General features: G+C 35.6%; 2 protein-coding genes across 3 annotated transcripts in view; one reads left to right on the forward strand and one right to left on the reverse strand.

Annotated features, from left to right (window-relative positions):
- Positions 1 to 3,973, reverse strand: part of Prps (phosphoribosyl pyrophosphate synthetase) — a 76,934-nt gene extending 72,961 nt beyond the window's left edge. For both annotated transcript variants that reach the window (XM_090395033.1, XM_090395032.1), the window contains exon 1: positions 3,814 to 3,973. In XM_090395033.1, coding sequence (XP_090251159.1) covers positions 3,814 to 3,935 — 122 coding nt within the window. In that variant the 5' untranslated portion in view covers positions 3,936 to 3,973. The remainder of the gene's footprint in view (positions 1 to 3,813) is intronic.
- Positions 3,974 to 4,092: 119 nt separating this feature from the next.
- The window catches only part of Ubc4 (ubiquitin conjugating enzyme 4), a 141,544-nt gene continuing 117,721 nt past the window's right edge, over positions 4,093 to 27,915 (forward strand). Inside the window, exon 1 of the mRNA XM_090395034.1 lies at positions 4,093 to 4,414. Coding sequence (XP_090251160.1) covers positions 4,352 to 4,414 — 63 coding nt within the window. The 5' untranslated portion in view covers positions 4,093 to 4,351. The remainder of the gene's footprint in view (positions 4,415 to 27,915) is intronic.

A 27,915-nucleotide genomic window follows, 5' to 3' on the forward strand; every position in this document is an offset into this window, starting at 1 on the left:
TTTTACTAAAGTAGTCTTTTAGTGTTCGTTGAACCATCCATGTCTTCTTTGTCACTTCAAGTACTAGATCTCTGTAGCATTTGATGGCATTATTGAGACTTTGTCTCACTTTGATGCTTCTTTCCAAATTCGGGTCAGCATTTATGAGAAAGTCAGAAACTTCGTCAATTTTTCTCAAAAAAGTTGAAAGGTCAGCAAAGGAAAATTCTTCAACCATGACATCAGTGGGCTCATCTTCGTTTTCTTCTGCTTCGTAGGCTCGTTGTTGTTCCAACTCCAAAAGGGTTTCATCATCCAGATCATTTGAATGAGAATCAATACATTCATTCACATTGTTACAATCTAAACTTGTAAAACCAAGATCTTTGCCCATCTGCACAATTTCTGTTGAGATTTCCTCTTTCTGTGTTGCAAAAGTAACAAAGTCCTTTGAACAATGCGGCAAGATATTATGCCATACAGCTCTCATGCTGCTTTGAGTCACCTCTTGGCAAGATTCATAAATATTTTCAATGGCATCTTTTATGTTAAATTTCTTCCAAAATTCACCCAAAGTCCAAGAATCTTCTTCTGCTGCAGCTTTAATAGCTTGAGCAAAAGTTCATCTTAAATAGTTAGCCCTGAAAATGGAGATAATGCTTTGATCCATCGGCTGCAGAATTGATGTGTTTGGAGGGAAAAAATTAATCTTGACATTTTCATCTAAGTCACTCAATAGAGTTGGATGGCCTTGCACATTGTCTAATAAAAGCAAAATTTTGAAAGGAATATCATTCTTTTTACAATAGCTTTTAACTTCAGGGCAAAAACAAGTTTTAAAACCAGTCTTCGAAAAAAAATGGAACGAGTCACCCACGCTTTTTTATTCGAACACCAATGAACAGGTAAATTGTTTTTTGTAAAGCCCTTAAGAGTTTCTGGGTTTTCCGCTCTGTACACTAACAGTGGCTTCAATTTTAAATCATCTGATGCATTACCTCCTAGTAAAAGTGTCAACTGGTCTTTTGACACTTTATACCCAGCTTGTGTTTTTTCCTTCTCTGCTAGAAATGTGCATGATGGCATTCTTTTCCAGCCCAAGCCAGTCTCGTCAGCATTAAAAATTTGATCATCTGTGTAGCCTTTCTTCTCAATAAGCTCCTTCAATTCATTGAGAAATAATTCTGCAGTTTTAGTGTCAGCACTTGCACTTTCACCCTGAATTCTTATGTTATGGAGTCCCATACGCTTTTTGAAATTGTAGAACAACCTGCAACTTGCTACAAAAATTTCACTGGTTGTACCTTCTTCATTTTTGCTTTCATTTTCTTTTATTTTGTCATATAGACTTGTTGCTTTTGCCTGGATTATCATTTGACTCAAAGGAATCTTTTTCTGATTACAATCTTCAATACAGATCATTAGAGGGCGTTCCATATTTTCCATTGTAGAAGATCGAGTTCTCGTGATCACTTTTGACATATAAGAAGCAGTGCTCATTCCATGTTGTTTAATCTTTCCTTTGCTCTGAATAATTCTTTGTACAGATGACTCATTCATTGAATTCTCGCATGCTATTTTAGCAAACGAAGCACCATTCTCGTGACATTTTATAATTTCAAGTTTCTTCTCTAATGTCAACCACTTGCATTTTTTTTGTTACTTCAACAGCGTCTTCTTTGTTTTGTCTCTTTTCACTCATACTTAAATAATAAAAAAATATAAATACTAATATTAATGTAAATAATGAAATGCCGTGGGGAAAGAACGCATCTACATGAGAGCCAATCGAATAACTACTGCATAAATGTGGCTCTCGACTGTCACTTGCAGCACCTGGGAGTTGCCAGTCAGTGTTGACAATGTTAGTGTAATAATAAAAACTGCGTTAGTTCAAAACCGCACTATACAAGGTATTCCTGTATTGCAATCAGTCAACTAACTGGATTCAAGACATTTGATATCACTAGCAGCAGCAGCACCCCCCCCCCCCCGCTCCTTTCCCATTCTAAAAATACTGTACTCTTTGCACTAGATACCAGTTAGTATGTCAGCTTCTGATAGCCAAGTATCATTAATGCCTACAACATGAGATCCCAATATATTAACCAAGGCAACAAATTCTGATACTCCTCGAATTCATGTACAGACATAATAAATTACCTGCATGTTGTTTTGAATAACTTATCTGTGGTCTGCATAACACAATTCAAAAACTTACATATCTTTATCTGGTTCCTTACTTATGCAGACATCTTTACACATGTTTGATAGGTCTGAACTGGACGAACACAGAATCGTTCTCTCTTCATAATCATTTCCATAATAATTAGTTAGAATTTAAGGAGGTAGTAAGATGGTTTAATGTGAAATCAGGTATAAAACAAGGGTGCACTTTATCTCCACTCAATCATCTACATGAATCACATGAAAAAAAATCAATATTAATATGGAGGTATAAAATATTTACAGAGAATACTGTGTACAATTCAGAAAGACTGGCTAGAAGGTTAAATTCTGGATGTTCTCATCAATAAAACAGAGAAATGCAAGAATTACCAAGAAATTTCTCCACTAACTGCTCCTAGGATTTATGCAAGCATACTTGAAAAGAGGCTAAGAAAAAATGAAGACGAAAACTCAAACATGGTTTAGGTGAAATAGTAACAGGATTTTCACAGAAAACAAATAGCATAGAAATCATGTGAATACATGGATCTTTGAGTTTTGTAGGTAGAAAAAAAAAAATCTATTTCTATTTTAAAATTGATCTATTTCCAAAAAGATTTTTTTTTATATATTTTAAGTGATTTTACTTTGTTTATAGTGAAATAATACAATGTACAAATTATATCATAAAATTGCTGAATAGGGTACTATAATAAATAATGAATCATGAGTGTTCTGTGCACTTAAAGTAAAATCATGTTGGAAACATGCCAGCAAGATTAATTCTTCAAAACGGCTGCTTTATTAAATGGAGGATTCATCAGAGGAGAAAGGGGAAACTAGCTCATTAACAAACTCTTCAAATTTAGCAACTGCAACAGCATTCTTAAGATGGTTTTCCATCATAAGTATGCTTTTTCTTATCAAGCAATTAAGAGCTGGCATTATTTTGTCTACTCTGCTGAATCTCCCCATGTTAGGATTCATTTCCTCAAAACTTAATTGTTTATTAATAGTCAAATCTCTGCCACTTTTTCACTGTAAACTTTATTGGCGACCATCTTCTTGGCCAGTTTAACTTAAAATTATTACCAAGTGAAAAAAAACTTTCCACAAGGATCTTTAACAGTAATAATAAACAATTAACTAAATGTGTTTGAAACTACATATGTAATATTAGTTGGAGTTTAATTCTTTAAATTATATTATGAGGAATGTGAGTTAAAGTTACTGAGAATACAGCAAAATCCCACAGCAATCAGGGGTAGCTCCATCTGAGTAATATTAAGATAGACATGCACACAGTTCTCAAAGTGCAAAGAATACGTATTTGATAACACAACAATCAGAACTGACATTTTATTAAATAAATATTTTTTTTTAACAAATAGAATGAAATGTGTTCTGTTTGTTCAATTTTGAAAATCAGATAATATTCACTGAACGTCATTATTCGTCTTCAAACACATTCGATGTAATCCAATTATACTTATGATTCAATTTCTATTCATAAATATTGTGATGTATTACTTGGAAATGCCTTAAAGTAATAATGCATATTCACCACGTAATTACTCTATCATACTCAACTTATGATACAATCGTTAAGACTCGAGATTCAATTTCTCCTTCAATACACAATATTATTAATATTAATCAACTCACCATGTTTCTTGATTACTAAACTTTTTCAATACAACCTTTCCTAAATCAATTCCAAGTCGATCAACTACTTTTTGGGCTAGATCTGCATGCGAAGAACCACTAAATACTTTAATATTGGGCATTTCTGCTACCACCACTTCTTACAAATATGCACTCAAAGAAACTGCATAGATCACGTGAGGGCGGTTATGTGCGCTCTTAGAATTAAAAATGAAAATACTTATCTTGTTGTAGATAATCGTAAATTTAATATCAATATGAATTAATAAATATAAAAAAAGTAAAACTAAAATTTATAATTTCATTTAATTTCAACAATACGTATTAATCTACTTTATAATAATTCATCCCGAGACTAGTGAGCAGACAGTTCAGGGTAGCTCCAAACTACATTAAGACATAATGTTTAATCTAAGTGTTACGAGGTAAACAATACACAGTTTGGTTTTGTAAAAGTGGCTTAAAACAAGAAACTATTAAAAGATAATACTAAATAGCGTAATTAAGGATTACTAAAAATTGTGTATGGAGATTAGATATGGCAAATATTGCTGTTCAGAGAATCAAAAGGGAATTTAAAGAGGTGGTGAAAAGTGAAGAGGTAAAAACTTTTAAATGATTAGGTTTAATTTTCGAAGTATTGGTATGAATAACGAACATTATGCGTATAATTTAGTCAAGGTATGGTTATGTTTGATAGCACCAAAAAAAAATTTCATATCAATAAAGAGTCATAATATAATAATTACAGTATAATTGATTCACCTCTTAAAATCCTAATGTGTTGACACAGGGCTACAAAACATGCTTAAATCTGTTTTTGCATACCTTTATACTCTTCAGAAATCAAGCAGCCAGGCTGTTGTTAATTCGACATATGGCTCATGTTAAATATATTGTTTCAAGATTTTAAAAAAATGGTATCAACGTTGTGGTGGATTTAAACCGTGGTTTATCCAAAACTTTTTTGGGAAAGTCATGTATGACGTTGAGCGTCATAATTTTAAGCAATTTGATTTTAAATTATCAAGCCATAACCAGTTGTTTAATATCCACTTCACTATCTTGTTATAAAGTTTGTAACGAGTAAGTCGGTATCTTTTTGATATTGATGCCGAGAAATGCCATAGATTGTATCATTGAACAGACTCTCGCACATACAGTTTCGTTGTTCTCAGTAGAATCGAAAAGAAAGGGAGTGAGGGAGAAAATGTAAATACTGATTTTCCCTATTTTGTCTCTCTCTTCCAAATCCTGTTATTTCCCTTTTTTCGTTGCCTTGCTTTTCAAATTGCACTGCTTCCTAAGGGATTGAAATTGATCTCTTATTTGCCAAGTCTTCCAATGATAGCTCCTCGCCTTTCTGTCTTTTAAGGCATTTCTGAGACTTATATAGTCCACTAGTAAATGATGAATGCTGTTTGATTGGAAAATTTGAGTTTAAACGCCATCTAGAATGTGTTGAATCTTTAGACTCTTATCAGCTGAAGATAGCCAGTTATGTATGAAGGTAGTAGGGTTTTCCCTTGCAGGAACTCATATTTTTAACTCCGTAAAAACTGGGAAATGATCCATAGAACATATGCAATTAACGTACAAAAATACATTTATAAGGATTGGTGTGTTGTGAGTACTGGTCACTTAAAGTAGATTAGTGTAATGTGGTATGGTCTTCTGCAACGAGTCCCTGTACCTCAGAGGTGTTGGCTTTTTTTTTTTTCCCCCTGCCATTTTTGCTTAGGTTTTTGCAATTATTTGTACAAGTTACCCTGCCCTTTATATTGAGACTGGCAAAAAATGGGAGACATTAATGCTGAAACATAAGACTAGCATTTATTATAGCCATAGTACTACTTATAGTTTTTTAAAATTATATTTATAAATTGGATTTTCAGGTATGAGTTGTTAGGAATAACATTGTATTTGGCAAAACTAATTGATCTCTGTTAGATGTATTTGCTGTTGAGTGATGTATTTTGGTTATCAAGAGCAGGCACAACATAAATGAGTGAGAGAGAAAAAAGTAGAATACTTTTGGTTGTAATCGTATTTCTCATATGTGAGACATTTTTGTGCATCCAAATTTATTCAGGTTAGGATAGTTTTCAAGGCAGATTCAAAGAAGAGTTTTTTGTATTTGCATTGGCATTATGAAGCATGATTTTTCTGCTGTCTCAGAAAAATGGCAGCCAAAATGATTGTTACAAACTGCACTCTTCTTTCATTCTTGTGACAAAAATGTTGAGCTCCTTCATTTTTATAATACATGCAAAAGCTTTTATAAAAAATAAAAAAAAAGATCAAATTATTTTATGAAAGCACAGTACATTTTCTTCTTTAACATAATAGTGTCATCACAGAGTAATATGTGTATATTTATACATGCACACATACACAGAAATAACATTGAATTGTGATCATCCTCATCCATAAGGGAATATGCTCGATTTTCATCATTATAAAAATATGTGTTTGCACTATACCCTGGCATAGGTTAATTGGGTGTTGCACAAACCAGCATGTGAAAGTCCTAATTATAGAAATAGATAATGATATCAAGTTTGAAAAGGGTAATGATTGTCAGGATAAAGCAAGACATGACATGTTTAAAATGAAGATGCTGGTTTGTTTCTCACAGTGCACAGTATACAAAAATGGTATCGAACAGGCAAAACCAAATCTTGTGTGGGTAAAGGGTTGAACATTTTATGTGAACTAATTGACAGGTGACATTGCAATACAATATGGGGCATACTTGAATAGTGTTTGTGATTATGCGCTACACTCTCGCATAGTTTACACAACTGAAGGTTACAAGACGCCTCCTAAAAGGGGCCATTGTCAAAAGCAGTTGCTGCAGTGGCAACAGCATGCCAAATTAGATATTAGAAGAGTTATAAAAAGGCATGCTTGCCCAATGTGTTTAAGTTCCTTGCTATACCACACAGATGGACTGTTTCATGTATGTCACAGACAACATAGATCATTAAACATTCATGCATGGTTTTCACCATCCAGGTTGGTGGAGATAGTATCATGAGGTAGGATATAAGCCGGCCTGGTTGGCTGAGTGGTTAGCATATCCGCTCTCCAGCCAAAAGACTGTGGGTTCAAATCCCACCGTGGGCATGGATGTTTCTGATTGTCTGTAAAAATATTAGTGGTGATGGTTGGCGGTAGATGCCGTTGGTGTAAATCAGTGCTTCCAAAAAATTCTGGATGTCAGGGACCTCTTTGGAAAAATTAAAATATTTCATGGGCCCCCCTTGAAAAAAAATCGTAATATAGACATATATTATTATAATACTTATTGTATTTATATTCAATACAAAACATACACAGCAAATATTGCAAAAATCAAATGCAAATTTTTATTACATTATGCTAAAAATTATGCTTAAGATGCTAAAAATATATATTACATTTTTAGCATCTTACATACACTTTTGACATGGCACATTATCTCTATATAGATAGATATCTTGTTATTGTACATTTGCAGTACAAGCACATGAAACGATTAGTAATAAAGAAAGAATTAAAAATATAAAAGAAGTTTAATAGCAATTTAATGTGAAGGATGTGTTTCAATACTGCTACTACACCAATATCAGGTGAACTATTTGAAACTACAATTCTTAGATTTCTGCTTTGAAATAAACTTATATAAATAAGCATATATTTACTAATATTCATTAAGCACCGAGATACGCAGGAAGCAAAATTTGTGAACCAACACCAATGTGTGATTTTTTCCATTAAAATATAAAAAATAACAAAAAAGAAATAATAAAAATGAAATATGTTTCTTTTAAGATAAAAAAAAATCTACTTAGTCTTAAAAACATTTTCAATTTGTTTTCATTATTTCACGGCCTCCCTCAACAAAACCTACGGACCCCAGGGGGGCCGTAGCCCACAGTTTGGGAAGCACTGGTGTAGATGATGAAGGTAGTTGTAGTTGGTGAAGATGACCGGAGAGTTGTAGAGTAGGTGCCCTCTCAATGAGTCTTTGGACTCCCTGGAGGTGTTATGTAATAATAATACATGTTTCTCATGTTGGAATTAGGAAGAGCATGTTGTAAATTCACATACCAAGTGTGGCTAATAGCAGACTATATGCACTTTTCTAGATTTCACCAAATGTTGCTCTCCACAATAATTATGTTCTTTCCACTAGACACACACGTGAAATATTCGGTTTGAGGAACAGACAGAGACCATTGTCATATCTTGAATGTCCAGCAAATTTACTAGTCTCAACCAAATCAGATATTCTAGAACATGTTATAAGAAGTATAGACACTATATTCTCCTGCATTCAGAGATTCTGGAATACTTAAGGTGTCTTTGCTACAGATTCACACTGTCATACATCTAGTGGGATTCATGCTATAATGGATACAGGCTGTATGAAAAGTAAAGCAGCACATATTAGGTGGCTGGTTAAAATTTGGCATTATGTTAGGTTGTGTGCATGCATACATGATATTAATGTACCATGGAAGAATAGATATCACTAAAATCATCCCACTTGGCCAGCCTGGTTGGTTGAGTGGTTAACATATCTGTTTTACACAACAACAGATTCATATCCTGCTTTGGGCTTAAATGTTTGTGATTGTCCATGGGTGTGACATGAATTTAGCTCATCTGCTTAGTTGGAGACCTGAAGTGGCTTGAAAATGTTCCATCTTTGGTCTCCAGAGTAGGGTGTCTACATTTATGTAAAAATATAAAATTAATTTAAAAAATAGAAAAAAAAATCCTAGCTCCACCCCATGGTACTAATCTACTATAGGTTTACAATCTTTCCTAGGTCCGAGAGGGGGGAACTTGCCATTCTATAATGCCATACAACATAGGGACAACAGTAACCTGTTTGATTTTTCCATGGGAGAAGACACAAACACCAAGTTGTAATGTAAATTGCAGATTGATCACATGTAGTATGTTTAGAAGAATAATCTGTCAGAAAGAGGTTCATTTGAGGCAGTCTGGTATCAGATAGAGGCCAATAGAACAATATATATATTGTTAGTTGCCACTATAAACCAGGAGGTCAACAGGAAGATTTAGATTCCTTGCATTGGCAGATTAGCACAATGAGTGCAGGCCGAACAATTATTATGGATGAATTCATCTATGGAGACATACATTGGAGGGAGAAAGGGGGACATGGCAAGATGGAAGTGGAATTTATACAGTTGCTCAGGAATAATTACCTGAAACAGCTTGTAGTGGAGGAACTAGCAGTTTCAGTGTTGGATCTGGTAATAGTATCAGAAGATCAACCTATAACTACAGGCATCTCACAGTGAGATGCTATTGTAGTAAAGTGTTCACATAGTCTTGTTCTGGGAGGTTGCTCAACATGTTGAATTCTCAGTCAAGAAAAAGTATCTGGAACTACAAAGCTAGCAATTATGACAAGCCTAGGTGTCATCTTGGAGCAGTGCCTTGGCATTAAAGCTACAAGGAATGACTGTCAGTAGTGAACAGGAAGTGGTCAAGATATTGTTCATTGTTTGAAAGAGGCAGTATTCAGCTGCATACCCAAGGTCAGGAGGATAAACTGATTAGGGATTAAGTGGATGGGTAGCAATATAAAGCAGGAGCAGCAAAAAAAAAAAAAAGAAAGAGCAATGCAAAGTGCAGGCAAGATAACTAGTATGATAAGGATGTCATGTTGTTATGTCAGCTCACGTGCTACAAGAATGTGCAAGTAAACTGTTAATCTAAGTCTCGGCTCTTGCAAGGTTCCAAGGGAGTGGAAAGAGGTTAAGATAGTTCCATTACGTAAAGGTCGCTCCAAGACAAAAGTAGCAAATTACAGATCAGTTAGTATCTCTGGAGTGGTGGTTAATGTATCGGATAAGTTAGTTAAAAGTAAAATTTGGGAATGGGTGGATAGAAATAGGATGCTCTATAGGGGAAGCATGAAAGGAAGGTCCTACCTCAGTAATTTATTCACATTTTATAATAAGGTGACACTGGAATTGGATAAAGGAAGTGGCTAGACTGTGATACTGCTGGACTTTGCAGAGGCATTTGACAGAAATATCACATTGAAAATTATTACACAAGTTCAGGGCCGTCGCCAGATTAGATTGTGTCCTGAGGCAAACAATTAAATATTGCCCCTGATGGATTATAAGACAAAAATATAAGAAAATCTCCACTTGTTATTTTGTTTTTATTACAAGAGAAACGGTAATGCAAAATGATTACATAATAATATTAATTAAATGTTTGCTCTACGGGGATATCACACAATAAAACTGTTTATAAGCTCTATCGATATAGTTGCTAGACCAACAAATCTTTCTTGGGTCATTGCTGTTTACAAATAATTTTTAATCAGTTTAAGCTTGGAAAAACTTCTTTCACACTTTCTTTGTTAACTTAGCAATGGTGCCTACTGCAATATGGCTGAAAGAGTGCCCTTATTAAGCCGCGCCGTGAGGCAGGCTGCCTCTATGCTAAACCCTGTCGACGGTACTGCACAAGTTGGAGCAAATGGGAATGAATATGAGATTGGTGGCATGGATGGGGATGGATGATAGATATCAGACGGTGTATTCTTTTCTTCATCTCATCCGTCTGGTGATGGGTTGAATTCCCTTTGTACAATCTGTCTCCAAATGGTTCTATTTCTATTCTTCTTGAACATAGTAATGAATCTGGGGAATTTGCATCTTTCTTTTAAGGATCTGAGCCAACTTTTCCTCGATCTTCCGGGTGGATGCTGTTTTCCTGTTCTTCCATTTAGCAGGACGCTTGGAAGTCTGCGAGGAGGTATTCTCTGGATATGGCCAAGCCATCAAAGCTGTTGCTGAAGAATAATGTCTGTGAGGTTGTCCTGGTAGTTGAAATCCTGCTTTACTTGTTCTGCGGTTTTACGTTCAGTCGCGTGTTTTGTTTATTTTTCTTAGGCACTTCCCTCAAATGCACCTATTTTGAGTAGTTTCTTCTTAGTGAGTCGCTATGACTCATTTCCGTATGTTACTGTAGGAATGATCATGGCTTTGAATAGTTTGATTTTAAGATGTTTCAAGAGTTTGTTATTGTTCCCTATTTTGTTTAATTTATTCATGTTTACCATCCAATGTTAATTCTGTGTTTTACTGTTTCAGTGCTGTCTAAATTGTATGTAATGGTGCTTCCTAAGTAGACAAAGGATTTTACTTGTTCTAGGGTTTGCCCTAGTCTTGTTCTGGGGTCAGCCTGCCACTTGTTCTTACTTGTTCTAGGATCAGCCTGTCACAACTTCTCCAGGGTTATTGAGATGTTTTCAACTTCTCTTCTTATTTTCATTATTTTGGTCTTATTGCTGTTGATCCTCATTCCAAAGTTTTTACATGCTTCGTTTAAAAGATGAACTATTTTTTTCTAATTGTAGCTTGGATACTGTCAGGTTTGCTATATCATCTGCATATTTGATGTGGTTGATGTTTCTTCCATTTATATTTATCTCTGGTTCATTGGAGATTTCTTTGTATATTTCCTCTAGGTATATGTTGAATAGGTCTGCCAGCCTGGTTGGCTGAGTGGTTAGCGTATCCGCTCTCCAGCCAAAGGGCTGCGGGTTTGAATCCCGCTGTGGGCATTGATGTTTGTAATTGTCTGTGGAAATAGTAGTGGTGGTGGTCGGCAGTAGATGGCGTTGGTGTAGTTGCAGTCAGTTGGTGGATTGAGTGGTAGAGACAGAGTTGTAGAGCAGGTGCCCTCCCTCAATGAGTTTGGACTCCCTGGAAGTGTCAAATAATAATAATAAGTGTGTTGAAACTGGGCATGGTGTATGGTGGAGTGGAATGAAAGCAAATGAGCATGACTAGTTGAAGTGTCCCAGTGCTCTGTACTAGAGCCACTACTCTTCAATCTGTTATTTCATTCATATACAAGAGATCTAATGGAGGATAGTCAGTTGTTTGCTGATGATGCAAAACTGAGGAGGGCAATAGTTGAAAAAATAATGTGTGAATGAGTAGATATCCTGCAGGATGTCTAGTACGGTTTCTGTCAATTTAATGTTGCAGAATATAAGGTAATGCACTTCGGGATGAAAGGATTACATACTTTACCATATTGATGGTATCGGATTAGATGATATTGAAGCTAGGGAGTAATGGTGAAGTAATACTGACAGAGTTGAAGTTTAGAGGACATATTGCAGAAGGTGGCAAAATAGCTCAAAGATTTTCTTGGATGTAGAAGAACACATTGATAAGTAACGATAGGGAGGTTATCTTTATAATTGTATGATTCGGCCGCATCTTGATTGCTGTGCACAGATTTGGTCACCCGAGTTTCTTGAAGATGGATTCCAGGAAGTGGCGTAAAATTTATGCAAGTATAGTCGAGAAACGGTTGGGAAGGATTATGGAAGGGAAGCTTGGTGAAGAACAAGCTGGATTTTCTCTTTACGACAAATAGTTGAGAAATCATGGGAATATAACAAAGATCTGTATTTATGTTTTATAGATCTGGAAAGGACACATGACAGGAAGGCAAGAAGAAAAAAGCTATTCAAAACACTTCATTTGTGTGGTGTCAATGGGGCACTATATCAAGCGATACTTAGTCTTTATTTTAGACTAAGTATTGCTTGATATAATTGAAGGAAGTATAGGAAGATGGTTTAATGTTAAATCTGGTGTCAGACAAGAATGTACATTATCCCCTCTGTTATTATCTATATGGATCACATTATGAAGGAAAGTGGTATTAAATCTGATATCAAAATTGGAGATTATTAATCTCAGTGCTTTACTTTATGCAGACGATGTTACACTTTTCTAAATAAATCCAGTGCAAGTGGGCAAGACTAAATTGAATATCTGGTGTAATAAATTTGGTATGAAAATCAGCAATAGCAAGACAGAGACAATGAAAATAGGCAGAAGCATTGAAAATATCAACTGCATTGTGAATAGAGAACCTATAGATCAAGTATAACGTTTCAGCTACTTTGGCACGATTTTTGGTGCAAATGGTAAATTAAATATGGAAATAGATAACAGAATCAACAAATCTGGTATGCTTGGAAGTCAACTGAATAAATTTGTATGAAATAAGAGAGACATTGGTCGAATCACGAAATTAGCTGTATACAGGACAGTATTCAAATCAATTTTAACTTATGTATCTGTGAGATGGGTTAGAAAAAAAACACTTGACCAATGACTAGAGACCGTAGATATGAGAGTCCTGAGAAAGATTAGGGGCATGAACAGATGGCATCAGTGGCAATGTCATATTAAAAATGAGGATATTAGGAAACAACTTGATTGTCAACATCCAGGAATGCATTAGCAGAGCTAATCTCAGGTGGTATGGTCACTTAAACAGATTGGGAGAGGAACGATTAGCAGAACAAGTGTTCTCTGCTAGGTTGGCAGGAAAAAGACCCAGAAGAAGACCAAGATATAGGTTGATTGATATGGTAAAAAGTGTTTTAGAAGACCAAAATATAAGATTTGATAAATTTGAAGTCTTGACAGGTAACAGATTAATTGGGAGGGGGAAATTGTAGACTAGGAAGTTTTTCATGTAGTACTGTCATATCCTGTACACCCATAGAGGGTCAGGAATTTGATGATGATGACATGTTAGTAAAATAGTTTCATATGTTAGATGCAAAAGAATTTTTTAATATATTACAAAAAGGAAGAAAACAAAAGTCCATCCATGCCACTAAAGAGCATGATTAGCAAAGACATCAAGGGATCAATTTTTTTGCTTGGAGAGTTCTGAACAAATTTAAATAGTTTTCTAGATGTAGTTATCACTGTATTATTAGCATATGCTAGTACAGTGGTGTCTCGTAGTTCGTATTTAATTCGTTCCAGAAACCCGTTCGAACTATGAATCGTTCGAAGTTCGAATCAAGATTTTACATAAGAAATAATGGAAAGCGAAATAATCCGTTCTCGTATCCAAAAAATTTCAATATTTTATTTTATTTTATTTTAGGTTTTTTAATGTTAATAACTTAGAAAAAATTAAACAAAATAATCTTATATTTATTTTATTAATTTTAATTATTAGAACATAAAAATAACAGTGAAGAATATTTTTTTAATATAAAAATCACGAAAGAAGAAAATAATGCTCCCGTTGTTAAGCATCCTCGTTCTGCTTCTTAGCTGGAGTTGAGAATGCTGATTCACGTTTTCTTTTTTCTGCAGAGAAGAATCCATCTAATGTTGTTTGTTGCTGACGATTTTCTTTGATATTTTTAAAATAACCCGTCACGTTGTCATCGAATAAGTTGATATTCCTGGTCACTACTGTCTTATTAGGGTGCCATTTTTCCACAATAGCTTGTGTTCTAACCCAAACAGAGAACAATTCTTGAAGGTCGGCATTGGAATGCATCCTTTGGCTTCTTTCTCTTCCATAAAAATTTCTTTTTCCACTTCTTTTTGTTGTTGATCGTGAAGATATCGAAGTTCTGTGCTGAGTTCGATCCTCCACATAACACTGAATTTGCTCTTTATGACATTGTTCTTTTTAAAAACGCATGGATTTTCAGAATGGTAAATGAGCAAAGGCTTTATCTTATGGTTTCCACTAGCATTACCATAAAGCAACAAAGTAAGTCTATCTTTAATAGGATTATATCCCAGTGCTGTCTTTTCTTCTTTTGTGATATAGGGTCCTTTTGGGCATTTTTTTCCAAAAAAAGACCTGTTGAGATACAAATCCCTCACTATCCACATACTCCTTAAAGGTTTTTACCAATTTGTCCACTTCCTCTACATCGGCACTCACAGCCTATCCGTGCATGGCAACACAATGGATCCCAGTTCGTTTTTTGAATTTATTAAACGAGCCTCTACTTCCTTCCTTTAAACTCCCCATTTTAAGTACTGGTATTTCAGTACTTTTTGAACCTGCAGCCTTTTGGCTGAAGAGCCGATACACTAACCACTTGGCCAAGCAGAGAAGCTAATTTGGAGCTTAATTGGAAATGTGTTTTTTTTAGCAGCAGCTCTTGTTCTTATAATTTTGGAAGAATGATGGTGGCCAATTCATCAGAGTACTTTCTTTATGAAACTATCTGTAAAACAGGATAAGGTGGAAACAATGTCTGTGAGAGAAGGATTGAAATGGATCTGTGAGAGAGAAGGATCATTAACCAATCAGATTTCCCTCTTCTTGATAGCATTGAGCAATCTTAGAAAAGATTTCAGTGCACTACCTGAAGTGTTTGAGCAGTATTACATTGTTGGGCAGATTTGGGATTTTTATAGAGTTAGCAGTGGTAGAATGTGTGAAATAGTGTTTTGAGTGGAAGGATGCCCTGAGTTTTTTAGCATCTGCAGAATCTATTAGCTATGATGTGTTTGTGCTAGGAAAGGGTACAAGTGTAGGTCAGCCCAAGAAGAGAAGAGGATTATGTTTGGATATCTGACAGTTATCAACAGTTAGGGGAATGGATGCGAGAGATTTGACATGACTAAGCTTTGATGGCATTGAAGTCTGCAAAATTCTCTTTACCCTATTGAAATATAGTTAGGAGATCAGAGTTCAGAGTTGAGGGTTCTAATAATTGGGCACAAGTGTTGTTAAATGAAGAGGAGAAGGAACAAGGTGTACTGTCATCTGCAAAGTTATAGATGGAATTTAAAGTCTGCAACAGCAGGTCATTTATATACAGGAGGAGAATGGATGAAAGTATGGAAGTCTGAGGTACTCCTGCATTGGTTGGGAAATCTGAGGAGAGGAAACTATCTGCCATGACTTATAGTGAGTGACCAATGAGAAATGCTGATGATCCAGTTGCAGAGAGTGAAAGGAAGACCATGGAATACCGGTTTAAATAGGCCAATGTTCCAAACTCAATCAAATGCTTTGGAAATGTTGAGAGTGACCACATGAGCGTCTGCATATTTTTTATGGTTCGAGTACAGAGGTCAGTGGTGAAGGTTAGAAGATCAGCCGTGGATTAAGAGTGGTGAAATCCATATTGCTCATCACTAATAAGTTGGTGTATCTTCAGGTTGTGCAGGAGTTGGTTGTTGATGACCTCCATAGTTTTAGGGAGAACAGAGTGAGAACAATTGGATAGTAGTTTGTTGGTTGACGTATCAGCTTTCTTGGAAATTAGGCTGAATGCAGGCCTATTTCCATGCTGTGTAGGGAAGGTGTTAATTTTGGTACAGAAGTTTGTATGATGGTATTTCACCTACCGACACGGTAGGTGAGATACCATTAGGACTGGATGTCTTGTTTTTGTTCTGGTTATTAAGGATTCTTCTAATTTTTTTTTCTAGAAGAAGACATTGATGACATGAAGTGAGTAGTTCTTGGTAAAGTGGGAGAATTTTGCCTTTCATCAAGGCAGTAAATTGAAGAGAAGAGTGATACTAGTAAGTGGACCTTGTCTTTGAGTGAAGTCACTATGGTACCATCTGGATGTGAGAGTAGCAGAAACATGATTGGACAAAAGGTGTGCCCAATGGCTTTGGCACAGAACCAGAAGGCTTGGTTGCCATTGGGACTAGAGACAAATGTGCAGCATTTGGCCCTTTCGAAATCTGATTTGGATTTGCTTTTTTTTTTTACAGTTGTTTTGAACTGCAACATAGGTAGAGTAAGCAGGTGCGGTTTTACTCTTAGCCACTTTGTGGTATGCTGAGTTTTTTCCTTGTACTGTACTGAATCAGCACACATTTTTGAGAACCAAGGCTTGGAACGTGGGTATGAATTTTGGGTGAGTGAAGGCCTTTATTGTTGATAGTTGTAGAGGCCAGAATGTTATCACAGTTTGGGAAGCAGTAATGCAAATGAAAGCAACACATTGATTTGAAGAAATTTTGATATAATGCAGATTAAATGTCGGGAGAGGATTAGATTTTAATCTTGAATGAAACAAATGAAACATTTATTTTAAAATATTCTTAATGTACAACAGTGCAGAACATTCAACTGCATACAAGATCATGTTAAGACTTGTCGAAACGATCGCTTCAAGAGCTTGATATTGCTCTCACAGAAGAGTGGGGAAATATCCCACAAGAACTGTTTGATAATCATATCCAGTCCATGCAATCAAGATGTACTGCTGTTAATGGAGACCATACTCCCTATTAAAAATTAACAAAAGCGTTTTTTGTTATTCTTGTTAAAATTATTTCATGCTAAAATGTATAATTTGTTAAATTTGTAATAAATATCAATTATTTAAACAATTTCTCATCAATTACACCTTGTCCATAAGTAAGGACTATTTATTCATGTATAAAGTATCCAATAGTTATAATTATTTGGAAAATTTATAATTATCCGACAGAAACTAAAATATCCCCTAATTGTTTTGAGCAGTGTAGTATAGTTTGGACAGTTGAGGTTGCCAGTTGGTGGTTCTGTTAGGAATAGTAATTTCAGTTTTAGATGACTGTGGATGGTGTCATGTTTATGTTGCTCTATGGGCCATGAAAGTTAGTGAAGTGATATGGAAACTTTTTAAGAATTAATGTTGGTGTTTTTTTTATGCATTTTTTGTTTTGGTTGTATTTTTGTTATTGTTTTATGTTTTTTTTTTTTTTTTTTGAATTATTTTTTTGGGAGAATTTTTATGATCCACTGTAAAATTGTATTTTATTGAATTGTAATTCCTTATATTTGGGGAAGAAGAGATAATAAGGAAAAGTGGCTTGCAGTTAGAGGTGACAGACTTGCCAACATACCATGCACACAGATGGTCAAAGAAAAGGTAACTGTCAAGGAAGATATATGTGGAATTGTAAGGGTGGTGATTATGAGAGCCTCTATAGTTGCCCAGTATCTGTACCATAGGTTGCTAAGATATAACGAAATGAGGTTGACAGAGTTGGCCAAGTTAGCATATCCACTTTCCCCAACTAATTGGCTAGGTTTAAATCTTGCTTTGGATATGTATTATATATGTCTTTTGATGGTAGATAAATTTCATTGACTGGCGTGAGACCACTCCCAAACTTATTGGAGGACTGAATGGCTTGAAAAGTTCCATATTTAGTTTCTAGAACAATGTTTCTGGATTATGTTTAAAAAAAAAACTTCAGAGGAAATAACATAATTATATATATGGCTGCATGTTTTAAATAATTGTTTCAGTCTTCTCAAACTTAACAGTTCTCACTTGAGTGCTGCATTAAAAAACTTCCTAAAAATAACATTTATGCCACGTAAGTAACTTTTTTATTATGTAAATATTTTGTTTTATGTTTAATAAGACATCTTATGTTATGCCTTATGAGACATAAGAGGAAATATTTACATAATAAAAAAGTTATTTACTGTGGCATACATGTTATTCTCTAATTATGGATATTCCACAGGTTTCACTATATAAGAAGAACTTCCTAAAAATGCTGAATGTTATCCAGCGTTTTAGGGAGTTTCTGATGAACTGGCCACCACTATTTTACCACTTTTCTTTAAACTTGCAAGAATGTGATCAGATATGATCATTATCACATCTAATTTCATTATCATGAATTTCCTGATATGTACCCCCAAGAGGTGTTCAGGTTATTATGACAGCACTACACGATTAAGTTTACATTCTTATTAATCTCCTATCAACAATATTCCTCCAAATCAGTCTGTTACTTATGAGAATTCCAATATTGTCATATCTAACATTTTGTGCTTCTTAAGCACTTCTTACTGAATCAGTCTACCTAGATTTTGGTCCTGCTGGATCTCATCCATTCTATTTAAGTGGCCCTACCCCCTTAGATTAGTTCTGTTCACACATTATGTCATTTGTTCACTTCCCTCATTTTTCTCAGAACCTTCATATTTTTGGTCTCTAATCTTTGATTGAGTGCTTTATTTCTAACCCAACTCTCAGAACTTAAAATTGGTTTGAACACTATCTTGTATACTGCTAGTTTGGTCTTTTGACTAAATTCTCTCATGGTCCATCTGAATTTATTCATTTGGCTACCCACCATACCATCTTTGCTTATTCTGTTGTCATATTTAACTTTCCATCTTCACTAAAAACTGTGCCTAAATAGCTGAAATATTGTACTTGTTCTATAGCAGTGGTGTTCAATCTTTTTTACTACGCGAGCTACTTTTCTATAAAAAGTTATTCGGCGATATACTCTCTTATATAGATCACGTTCTCCCAACCTGATATCTGATTATGCACAAATAAACAACTAAAAAATACACAACTAAAAACTTTATTTGTGTATTTAAAAATTATTATTATTATTATTACCACTCCCAAGACCTCATGGAGTTTGACTCCATGAGGTCTGGGAGGTCCTTTTATCACACACACACACACACAGCTCATCATACTGTGTTTTAAACACATTCAAACTCTTTGCAGACATCACATTCTCAGGCAAGGCATTCCAATCATTCACAACTCTGCATGAAAAAAACCTGCCTCTCACTCCCCCTACTCGCATCCTCTTTATATAATTTCCAGGGATGACCTCTGGTTCTCCCCCAATCTCCCACTATTCTCTGTAAAACTTCTCCAGCATTGATCCTATAACAACCCCTTAACAACTTGTAGGTCTCTATCATATCTCCCCTCTTCCTCCTGTCCACCAGACTCTGCAAATTACATCTTCTCAATCTTCCCTCATACTCGACATTCCAGAGGGCAGAAACTACCTTAGTCAGTCCCCTTTGGACCCTTTCCTACATCTCATTATCCTTCTGAAAACCCAGTGACCAAATCTGGGCACAATAGTCCATGTTTGGCCTAATCAAAGCCTTATACAACGAAACAAGAATCTCCCTACTTCTACACATCAGTGTCCTCTGCATCATTCCCAGAAGCCTTTGTATTGTCTTCACAATTTTGGCGATGTGTCCCCTAAATTTTAGATCCTTATCCACTATCATCCCCAGATCTCTTATTTCCTCTATCTCCAACAATATATTCTCACCAAGCATAAATTTTGCATCCCATCTTTGTTTTCCAAATTTAAAACCTTACATTTTGCAACATTGAATTCACATCCCCATTTCCATGCCCAATCACTCAATCTATTTAAGTCTTCCTGTAAGGCCACAACATCTTCACTACACTTCATGGTTCGTCCCAACTTTGCATCATCTGCAAACAACTGAATATCTCCATCCAAATCTTCACCTATATCATTAATATACAAGTTAATTAGTAATGGACCTAAAGCAGACCCCTGAGGCACTCCACTAGTGACTTTCCTTTTCCTGGATATTGCTCCCCATACACAACTTGTTGATACCTATCAGATAGCCAGTCTCCAATCCAATGCACCAATCTAATATCCAACCCCATTGCTCTAGTTTGATTGTCAACCTATCATGAAGTACTCTATCAAAAGCCTTTGCAAAATCCAAGTATATTACTGTGCATCCTTTTCCTCTGTCCAAGGAAGCAGTCACTTTATTGTAATAAGTAAGTAGATTACTAAAACATGACCTCCCTTTAGCAAATCCATGCTGTCCATCAAAGATAATACCATTGTTATCAGCTGAACTCTGGATCCTAGTTCTCACAAGCTTCTCCAACAACTTAACCACAACACCTGACACACAGATAGGCCTATAGTTTGATGCTCGAGTTCGATCACCTCCTTTATGAAGTTGCACAATCTTGCTCTCCTTAGGAACTTGACCGAGTGCATGACTCATATTAAAAAAATATGTCAAGACAGGTGTCAACTCCCTGGCACATTCTTTCAGAATACGTGGTGATATATTATCAAGTCCCACAGCCTTATTAACCCCTTAACATACAAAGACGTCTGTGACACGTCTTTTGTTTATTGCACCAAAATTGATTTTGAAATTTGGTTTCACATATAAATACAACCAAATATAGACGCTAGACAATCTTGTGCCTATTTCCTTTCAGCCGAGAAAAGTTGCCAACGCGTGTATCGGCTATTTCATTTGCGTTTGCACAAATTCATCAGTATTTTTCAAATACTGATGAATTTGATCCAGCAAATCACCTTCGCCCAAAACTCGGCGAAAAAATTGGCAGAAAAACGACGCTTTCTGATTTTTAATTGGTACGCTAAGGGGTTAACATCTAGTTTACTCAACTCCCCATACACCTCTTACTCACCTACAGTCAATCTCTCCTCCCCATCATCAACTGCTCTCAATCCCTCCATGTAGTTACATTCACAAGATTGAAAGATCTTTATGAACTATTCATTAAGTATATCCACCACACATTCTGCATCAGCTGTCTTTATACCATTTTCTCCAATCAGTGTCATCCTTCCATAATTATTCTTTCTTTTGCTGGCTACATATCGAAAGAACTCTAGGATTCTTTTTGGCTTCATTAGCCAACTGCTGTTCATACTTCTCTTTAGCTACTCTCACCAACCAAGTCACCCTCCTTGCCTGGTCTTTGTAGACCTCATGAAATTGGTTACTTCCACTTCTCTTATGCTGCCTCCACAATGCCCTTTTTCTCTGTATCGCATGCTTAATCTCGTTATTCATCCATTTCACACCCACTTTATTTAACCTTCTCACCCTTGGAATACATTTAGATTGCATTGATCTCCTTTCCAGCTAACTTCTCATTCCACGCTACACCCGCAAGCTGTCTCCTGAGCTCTTCATAATCACCCCCCCCCCTCCTTGTAGTTCCACATATACCCTTTTCTCACAGAGGTCCTTGCACTGCTGGCAACCACCCAGGTAATCACCTCATGATGGTCACTCTCACCAATTGGTGGATGATTTGACACCTCATTTATAATTACATCCTCTGATGAGATGACGAAATCCAGGACCCTCAGTCCTCATGTGCCCTCTGTTACATACTGTCTGAGGTAGTTATCCCTCAAAAACTCAAACTCATTTTCTTTACTTCCAGTTGCTATCTCATCATTCTAGTCTATATTGCCATAATTAAAATCACCCATAATGATCACCCCTTTCTTATTTACTTGGCTAATTTGATTGTACATTTCATTATCACCACCATCCACATTACCTGGTCTACAACAACATCCCACCAAGTATTTGATTCCATTCACCTCTATCTCATACCATACTGCTTCAAAACCACTGACACTATTTCCTTCTTGCATCTCTATTTTATATGGACATAACTCTTTATCTATCATCAATAGCACTCCTCCTCTCCCTTTTTACCTCTTCTGTGCTCACGAAACATATCATACCCTTCCTTCTCTATTCCTGTCAGGATGTCATCCTCTTCCAACCATGTCTCACTTATTCCGACAATTTTTGGGTGAACAGACGCAATTAGTGCAACCATTTCATCTGCCTTGTTTCTTATACTTCTAGCATTTGTATACAAACACAACAGCTCATTTCTGGATCTACAGCTAGTTCCAGTAATACCACTCACTCGATGTGATCTCTCCATGCTCAGCTGGGGCTATTTCCCTTTCTGCTTCTTCATTTTAAAACCTTTTCAATTCCAACTGTTTCCTCTTGATCCCTGGTCATCCCATTCCTTTCCTGCCTACACTTGCTCGCCTCCTCTTGGAGCATCCACCTTTCTCATGCTGTGTACCCCTGTCCACCCTGAGCCTCCCTGTTTCCCTGCTCCTCTTGCACACCCATTGTCTCATTTTCTATACTCATACCACTCACTTCCCCATTCATAACCACCTCTTCAATCTCCCCTGTCTTACTTTCCTGCTCTTCCACATCACTTCCCACTCGATCTGATTCATTCTCTCTATTCACTTCTCTACCTTCTAGCAGCAGTCTCTCCAAGCGACTCACACCATAACCACTCAAATGCAGTCCATCACTCCCATACAGCTCACATCGTCCTTCAAACTCATTCCACACATTAACAAACTGTACTCCTATCTCCTCACACATTTCAGCCAGCATATTCATAATCCTTGCTCTCTGCCTTATTTCACCACAGTCATACCTAGGCAACACACTAACTACCCTTCCTGTCACACTATTCTCTTTTATCCTTCTAAGCAGCCTCTTGATATCCAATCTGACACACTCTTTGTCCTCTCTCAAATCATTCATACCTATTAATACTATTAACTCTTTTGCTCGCTCCTGCCTCATATCCAATACTTCAATCACTATACTCATTTTAGCACCTGGAAAACATACCTTGTGCATTTTATCCTCCAGCACACCTTTAATAATGGAGTCGCATTAATCACCACTTGCTCATCTTTCGTTAACTCTTTCATGTCATCATTATTTATTTTAATAGTTTTTACCCGAATTTTCTTAATTTCATTCTGCATCCATTTCATTTCTTGCCTCATCCAATCCATTTTAACTTCCGAATCTCGCGACACATTCTCTCTATCATTCAATCTTTCTAACTTTCTAACTCTTGACCCCCTCTTCTCACTTTCACTTTCATTTGTCCTTCTTTATTTCCATACTTTCGGTCCAACATGCATCCAACTTTCGCTATCATTCTTCCCATTTTCACACTCATTCATCTTTCTTTGTTTCTGTACTTTCAGTCCAACATGCGTCGAACTTTCGCTATCATCCATTGTTTAATTTTTTTTACTTTCAATTTCTGCGTCACGCCATTTCTAGTTTCATCCGTTCTCTCAATTTCGTTTCCTTCCGCCACTCTCACCTCACTTTTGTAACTTTTAACATCCGTTACGGTTTTCAAATCGCTCTTTTTCTTTTTTACTGATTTTTTAACATTTTTTCACCTCTCTTTCAAACGTGCACTCATTTTCCCCACGACAATTTCGCTACTAGCACTTTCTGTCATCAATTCCTCATTCAGGTCACACTTCGCACGCCCTCCTTCCATCCTCACCAAATATCCACAAATCATTTATGTAATCGAAAAAATACATATAACAGACCTCACACTTAATGAAACGACTGAAATCTAAATTAAAGTCATGGATTGATAATGCTGTCACTATTTTTTGCAGATTACTAAGTCTAATAATAACGATTTCGTAATTAAGTTTTAGCAAAAAAAAAATCTCCCACACTAATAAAACCAGTAGCACATAATGTTTACAGCCTCTCTTACTCAAACAGTTATGCATATATATTTAATTATTCCTAGAAAACTTATCCCAATCAGGAGCTCTTCTTATGCATGTCACTGCGCTTCAATATATTCTATACTCTCAAAATTTATTTATCACTTTTAATTATTTTAATACAACAAAAAAAATATATTGGAATAAATATTTGTTTCTCTATTTTGGAAAACCAAAGTTAGAAAAAACAACAGATTGATTACAAACCCAAAAGTTACAGGAAATGCTGGTTGATTAAAAAAAAAAAAAAAAAAAAAAAAGTTAATGTGAAATTTGGCATTGTTTGGACCTTGCAATATTTTCATAGTCAACTTGATATGAAGAATTGGTCAATCGCAGACAATCATCCAAATGATCATTTCTAATATGGATTCTTAATTGATTTTTTATGACGGTCATATTTGAAAAAGCGGATTCTGACAAGTATGTTGATCAGAAACATGACAGAATTTTTTGCTCAGTATCAGTTAATATTGGGAATTTTTCATGTGCATATTTCCAAATGACTTCATTGCTTTAATAAATTTAGTTTAATCCTTTATCCAAAGTGTGTGTACAAACAAAGTTTGCGCCTGAAAGTATCTTCAGGACTGGGGTAAAGTGGTACAACACTGGGCAACTCCTTGCAAAGGTGGAGCAAGATACCAACACTCCTATCTCAGTATCTCCCATAATGCAAAACACATCTCCTTGCAGATATGTATAATGTTATACATTAAGGGAAGGGCCACTACCCAGACTAGTTTCGACCTTTATTGAGGTCTCTTCAGTGGGAGCCAGGCCCAAGTGGCGATACCAAGGCAGAAGCATTAGCAAGGTCATCTCCTCCTATAGGAGCTGCCAAACGGTGTGCCACCTTTTTATTAAATTACTCTGGATTTAGAGAAAGATGTTGAAAGTTTATTTTTTACTTGGTCAGACTATAATAAATTTAGTTTAATCCCTTATCCAAGTGTGTGCAAACAAAGTTTGCGCCTGAAAGTATCTTCAGGACTGGGGTAAAGTGGTACAACACTGGGCGACTCCTTGCAAAGGTGGAGCAAGCTACCAACACTCCTATCATAGTATCTCCCATAATGCAGAACACATCTCCTTGTGGATATGTATAATGTTATGCATTAAGGGAAGGGCCACTACCCAGACTAGTTTCGACTTTTATTGAGGTCTCTTCAGTGGGAGCCTATTGATTTTAAATGTAAACTATTCTGAATGTTTATCATCTCAAGTTCTACTTCAGCTTGGTTTATATCAAACAGCCCACTAATTTTATTTGAAATTTCTGAGATGTTCAAGTTTTCTTGAAATGGATTATTGATAAAAGATACAATCATTTCATTTTTATTAAAATCTTTAAATCTTGACTTTATTTCTTCTTCAACTATTTATTTATTTCACGAATAAATTCTTTTAAATCATAGCCAAGCATTTCTTGATTTTGTTCAAAAAATTTTAATAAATATAGGAGATGTCTAAATTCGTGGTCATTTATATTTTTCTTTAATAAAAGTAAGTATTGTTGGAAAGTTTTTATTGAACTTAACATGTCAATTAAATTTTTATCTCTACCTTGTAACTCTAAATTTAAATTGCTTAATTTCGTACAAAAATCTACTAAAATGATAAGTGTAACAACCATCTTTTATCACTTAATTTTGGATAAATATCTCCTTTTTCATCAAGAAAATATTTTATATCGTTAATTAATACAAGAAATCTTTCTAAAAATTGACTTCTGCTGAGCCAGCGAACATTATTGTACAACAGAAGTTCCCTATCATCATCTGCCTGTAATTTAAATAACCGCCGTTGCAGGACTTTTCCTCGAACAGAATTTACAATTTTAAATGTAATATCCCAAACATCTTTTGTATTTAATCTTTTACTACACAATACTTGTTGGTGAATAATACAGTGGTACGTTAAAAAATCTGGGTATTTGTCATAATTTTTACATAATAAAATGAAGCCTGATTTATTACTATCATTGCAGCAGCACCATCAGTAGTAATAGACACAAGTTTAAAAAGTGGAAGTTTGTGTTGTTTCACAAATTCATTAAATGCCGAAAAAATATCTTTTCCCCTAGTTCTTCCCAATGATGGTATAATTTTCAAAAGTTCTTCTTTACTTGAATAATCTTGAAATACCATGCGAATAAATACCATTAACTGAGCAATATCAGTGAAGTTGTTTAATTCATCAAATTGTAATGAAAATGCAACACACTGGTGAATGTCTGACATTAACCTGGCCTGGAAACTTTTCTCCAGCAATTGGAACTCTTCCTTTCGGCAGTTTGAAATCTTGTCTGTCTCCTAGAAGTAGTCTCTCTCTTGCAACGTCTCGAATCGAGAAGCTCTTTTCTAGAAGCGGGAAACTCCTCTCTCAAGCAACGTGGATCCGGGTGGTCTCTCTGATGGCGACTCTGGACCGGACGGCCTCCTCTCTGGCAGCAATTCTGGAACTGGGACCCCTTCTGCTTGCTTCAGTCCCTTTTTATTAGGCCTCCTCTGAGACCTCGCATGAAGTTTGGCAATCCCCAAAGAATCGGTATGAATCTTTCATCTTAAGTTTCAAGTTCAGCACGCCTTTTATTCTCCTCCGCTTTCTTTTGATTGTAAGTTGCCGGCCATCGGAAAGTTGTTTGAACTCTTTCTGACTGACTTCGGAGATGTTTACACATAGAGCCTGCAAGCTTTTCTCATATACAAGTTTCAATAACAATCTTTCTAATGCCCATTTACAGCTTCGACGACAAAAACATTGCCTTTGTTTTTAACACCTCTAACATATTCTTAATGAAGCAGTATATACAGTTAGCTTCAAAAGAGTTATTTACAAAAACATCTAATACAAACTATACCGCGACAAACAAGGTTTATTTTTTTACAAATTTCACATGAGACTTAACTTAAGTAAAAAACCGATGTAATGTGCTTTGGAATATTTAATATTTAAGCTACAATCAAGTTTTTACACTTTGCTTATAATCGTATTCACTCGGCTTGCTGTTTGACTTCCACTGATCCAAATTAATTCATTTACCCAGATTTATAAGAAAATTACTGATTTGACAATTTTAGTGAAAAATAAATAAACAATAGTAATATACTTAAAGCAAATTAAAAATAATACAAAATAATGATAAATGAAATATTATGTTTTCAGTTTTAATTAAATTTGTAAGTAAGGAGGAATACACAAGAGATCGACCAAAAATTGCTCCATTCAAAAATATTGAATGGAGATCCTATAGCACCCCTGTGCTATAGGATCTCCATTCAGAATGCAACTGAAGTTTTCTATGTTCCTGCCTAGTTTCATAGTTTTGGTTTTTTTTATTGCTGATTTTCATGGCAAATTTGTTACAGCTATTATTCAATGTAGTTAGAGAATCCTGGAGACTTGCACTAGATGTGTTTTAGAGTACGACATCATCTACATAAAGCAAAGAGCTAAGTTTGACATCTCCAATTATAATATCAGGCCTAAATGCTACTTTCTTTCATAATGTGATCCATATAGATGATGAATTAGAGTGAAGATAATGTGCATCCTTGTCTTCCCCTGATTTTACATCAAAAACCATCTTTCTGTATTGCTTTCAATTCTAACTGCTGATTGATAACTTAAATATAGACTGTGTATTGCTCTGTATAATGTTCCATTCACCCCATGTACTTGAAATATTTTGAAAAGCTTTTCTCTGGGCACCTTATCATATGCCTTTTCCAGATCTACAAAACTAAAGTACAGATCCTTGTCATATTCCCATGATTTCTCAGCTATTTATCTTTAAGTGAAAATCTTATCTTGACAACTTGTATTTGTCCTGAAGACAGCTTGTTCTTCTCCAAGTTTATCTTCCATAATCTTTCTTAACCTCTTTTCATCTTTTCAATCTCCTTCCAACTTCAAACCTATCACATTTTTATCTTCCTCTTAAATTCAGTTTGTCTCTATTCTTTGGAAAAATCATTCTTCACATTGTTTTCCCCAATGATTACAGTTTCCAGCAGTTCAAGAAACTGCAATGTCTTCCTTTTTCCTCTTTAACATGCCTGGATGTGGCACAGATACGGCATAGGTTTGT

Source organism: Typopeltis vanoorti, chromosome 6 (genome assembly GCF_054136105.1).
Source record: "Typopeltis vanoorti isolate ZY-2024b chromosome 6, IOZ_Tvanoo_1.0, whole genome shotgun sequence".
Lineage (NCBI taxonomy): Eukaryota > Metazoa > Arthropoda > Arachnida > Uropygi > Thelyphonidae > Typopeltis > Typopeltis vanoorti.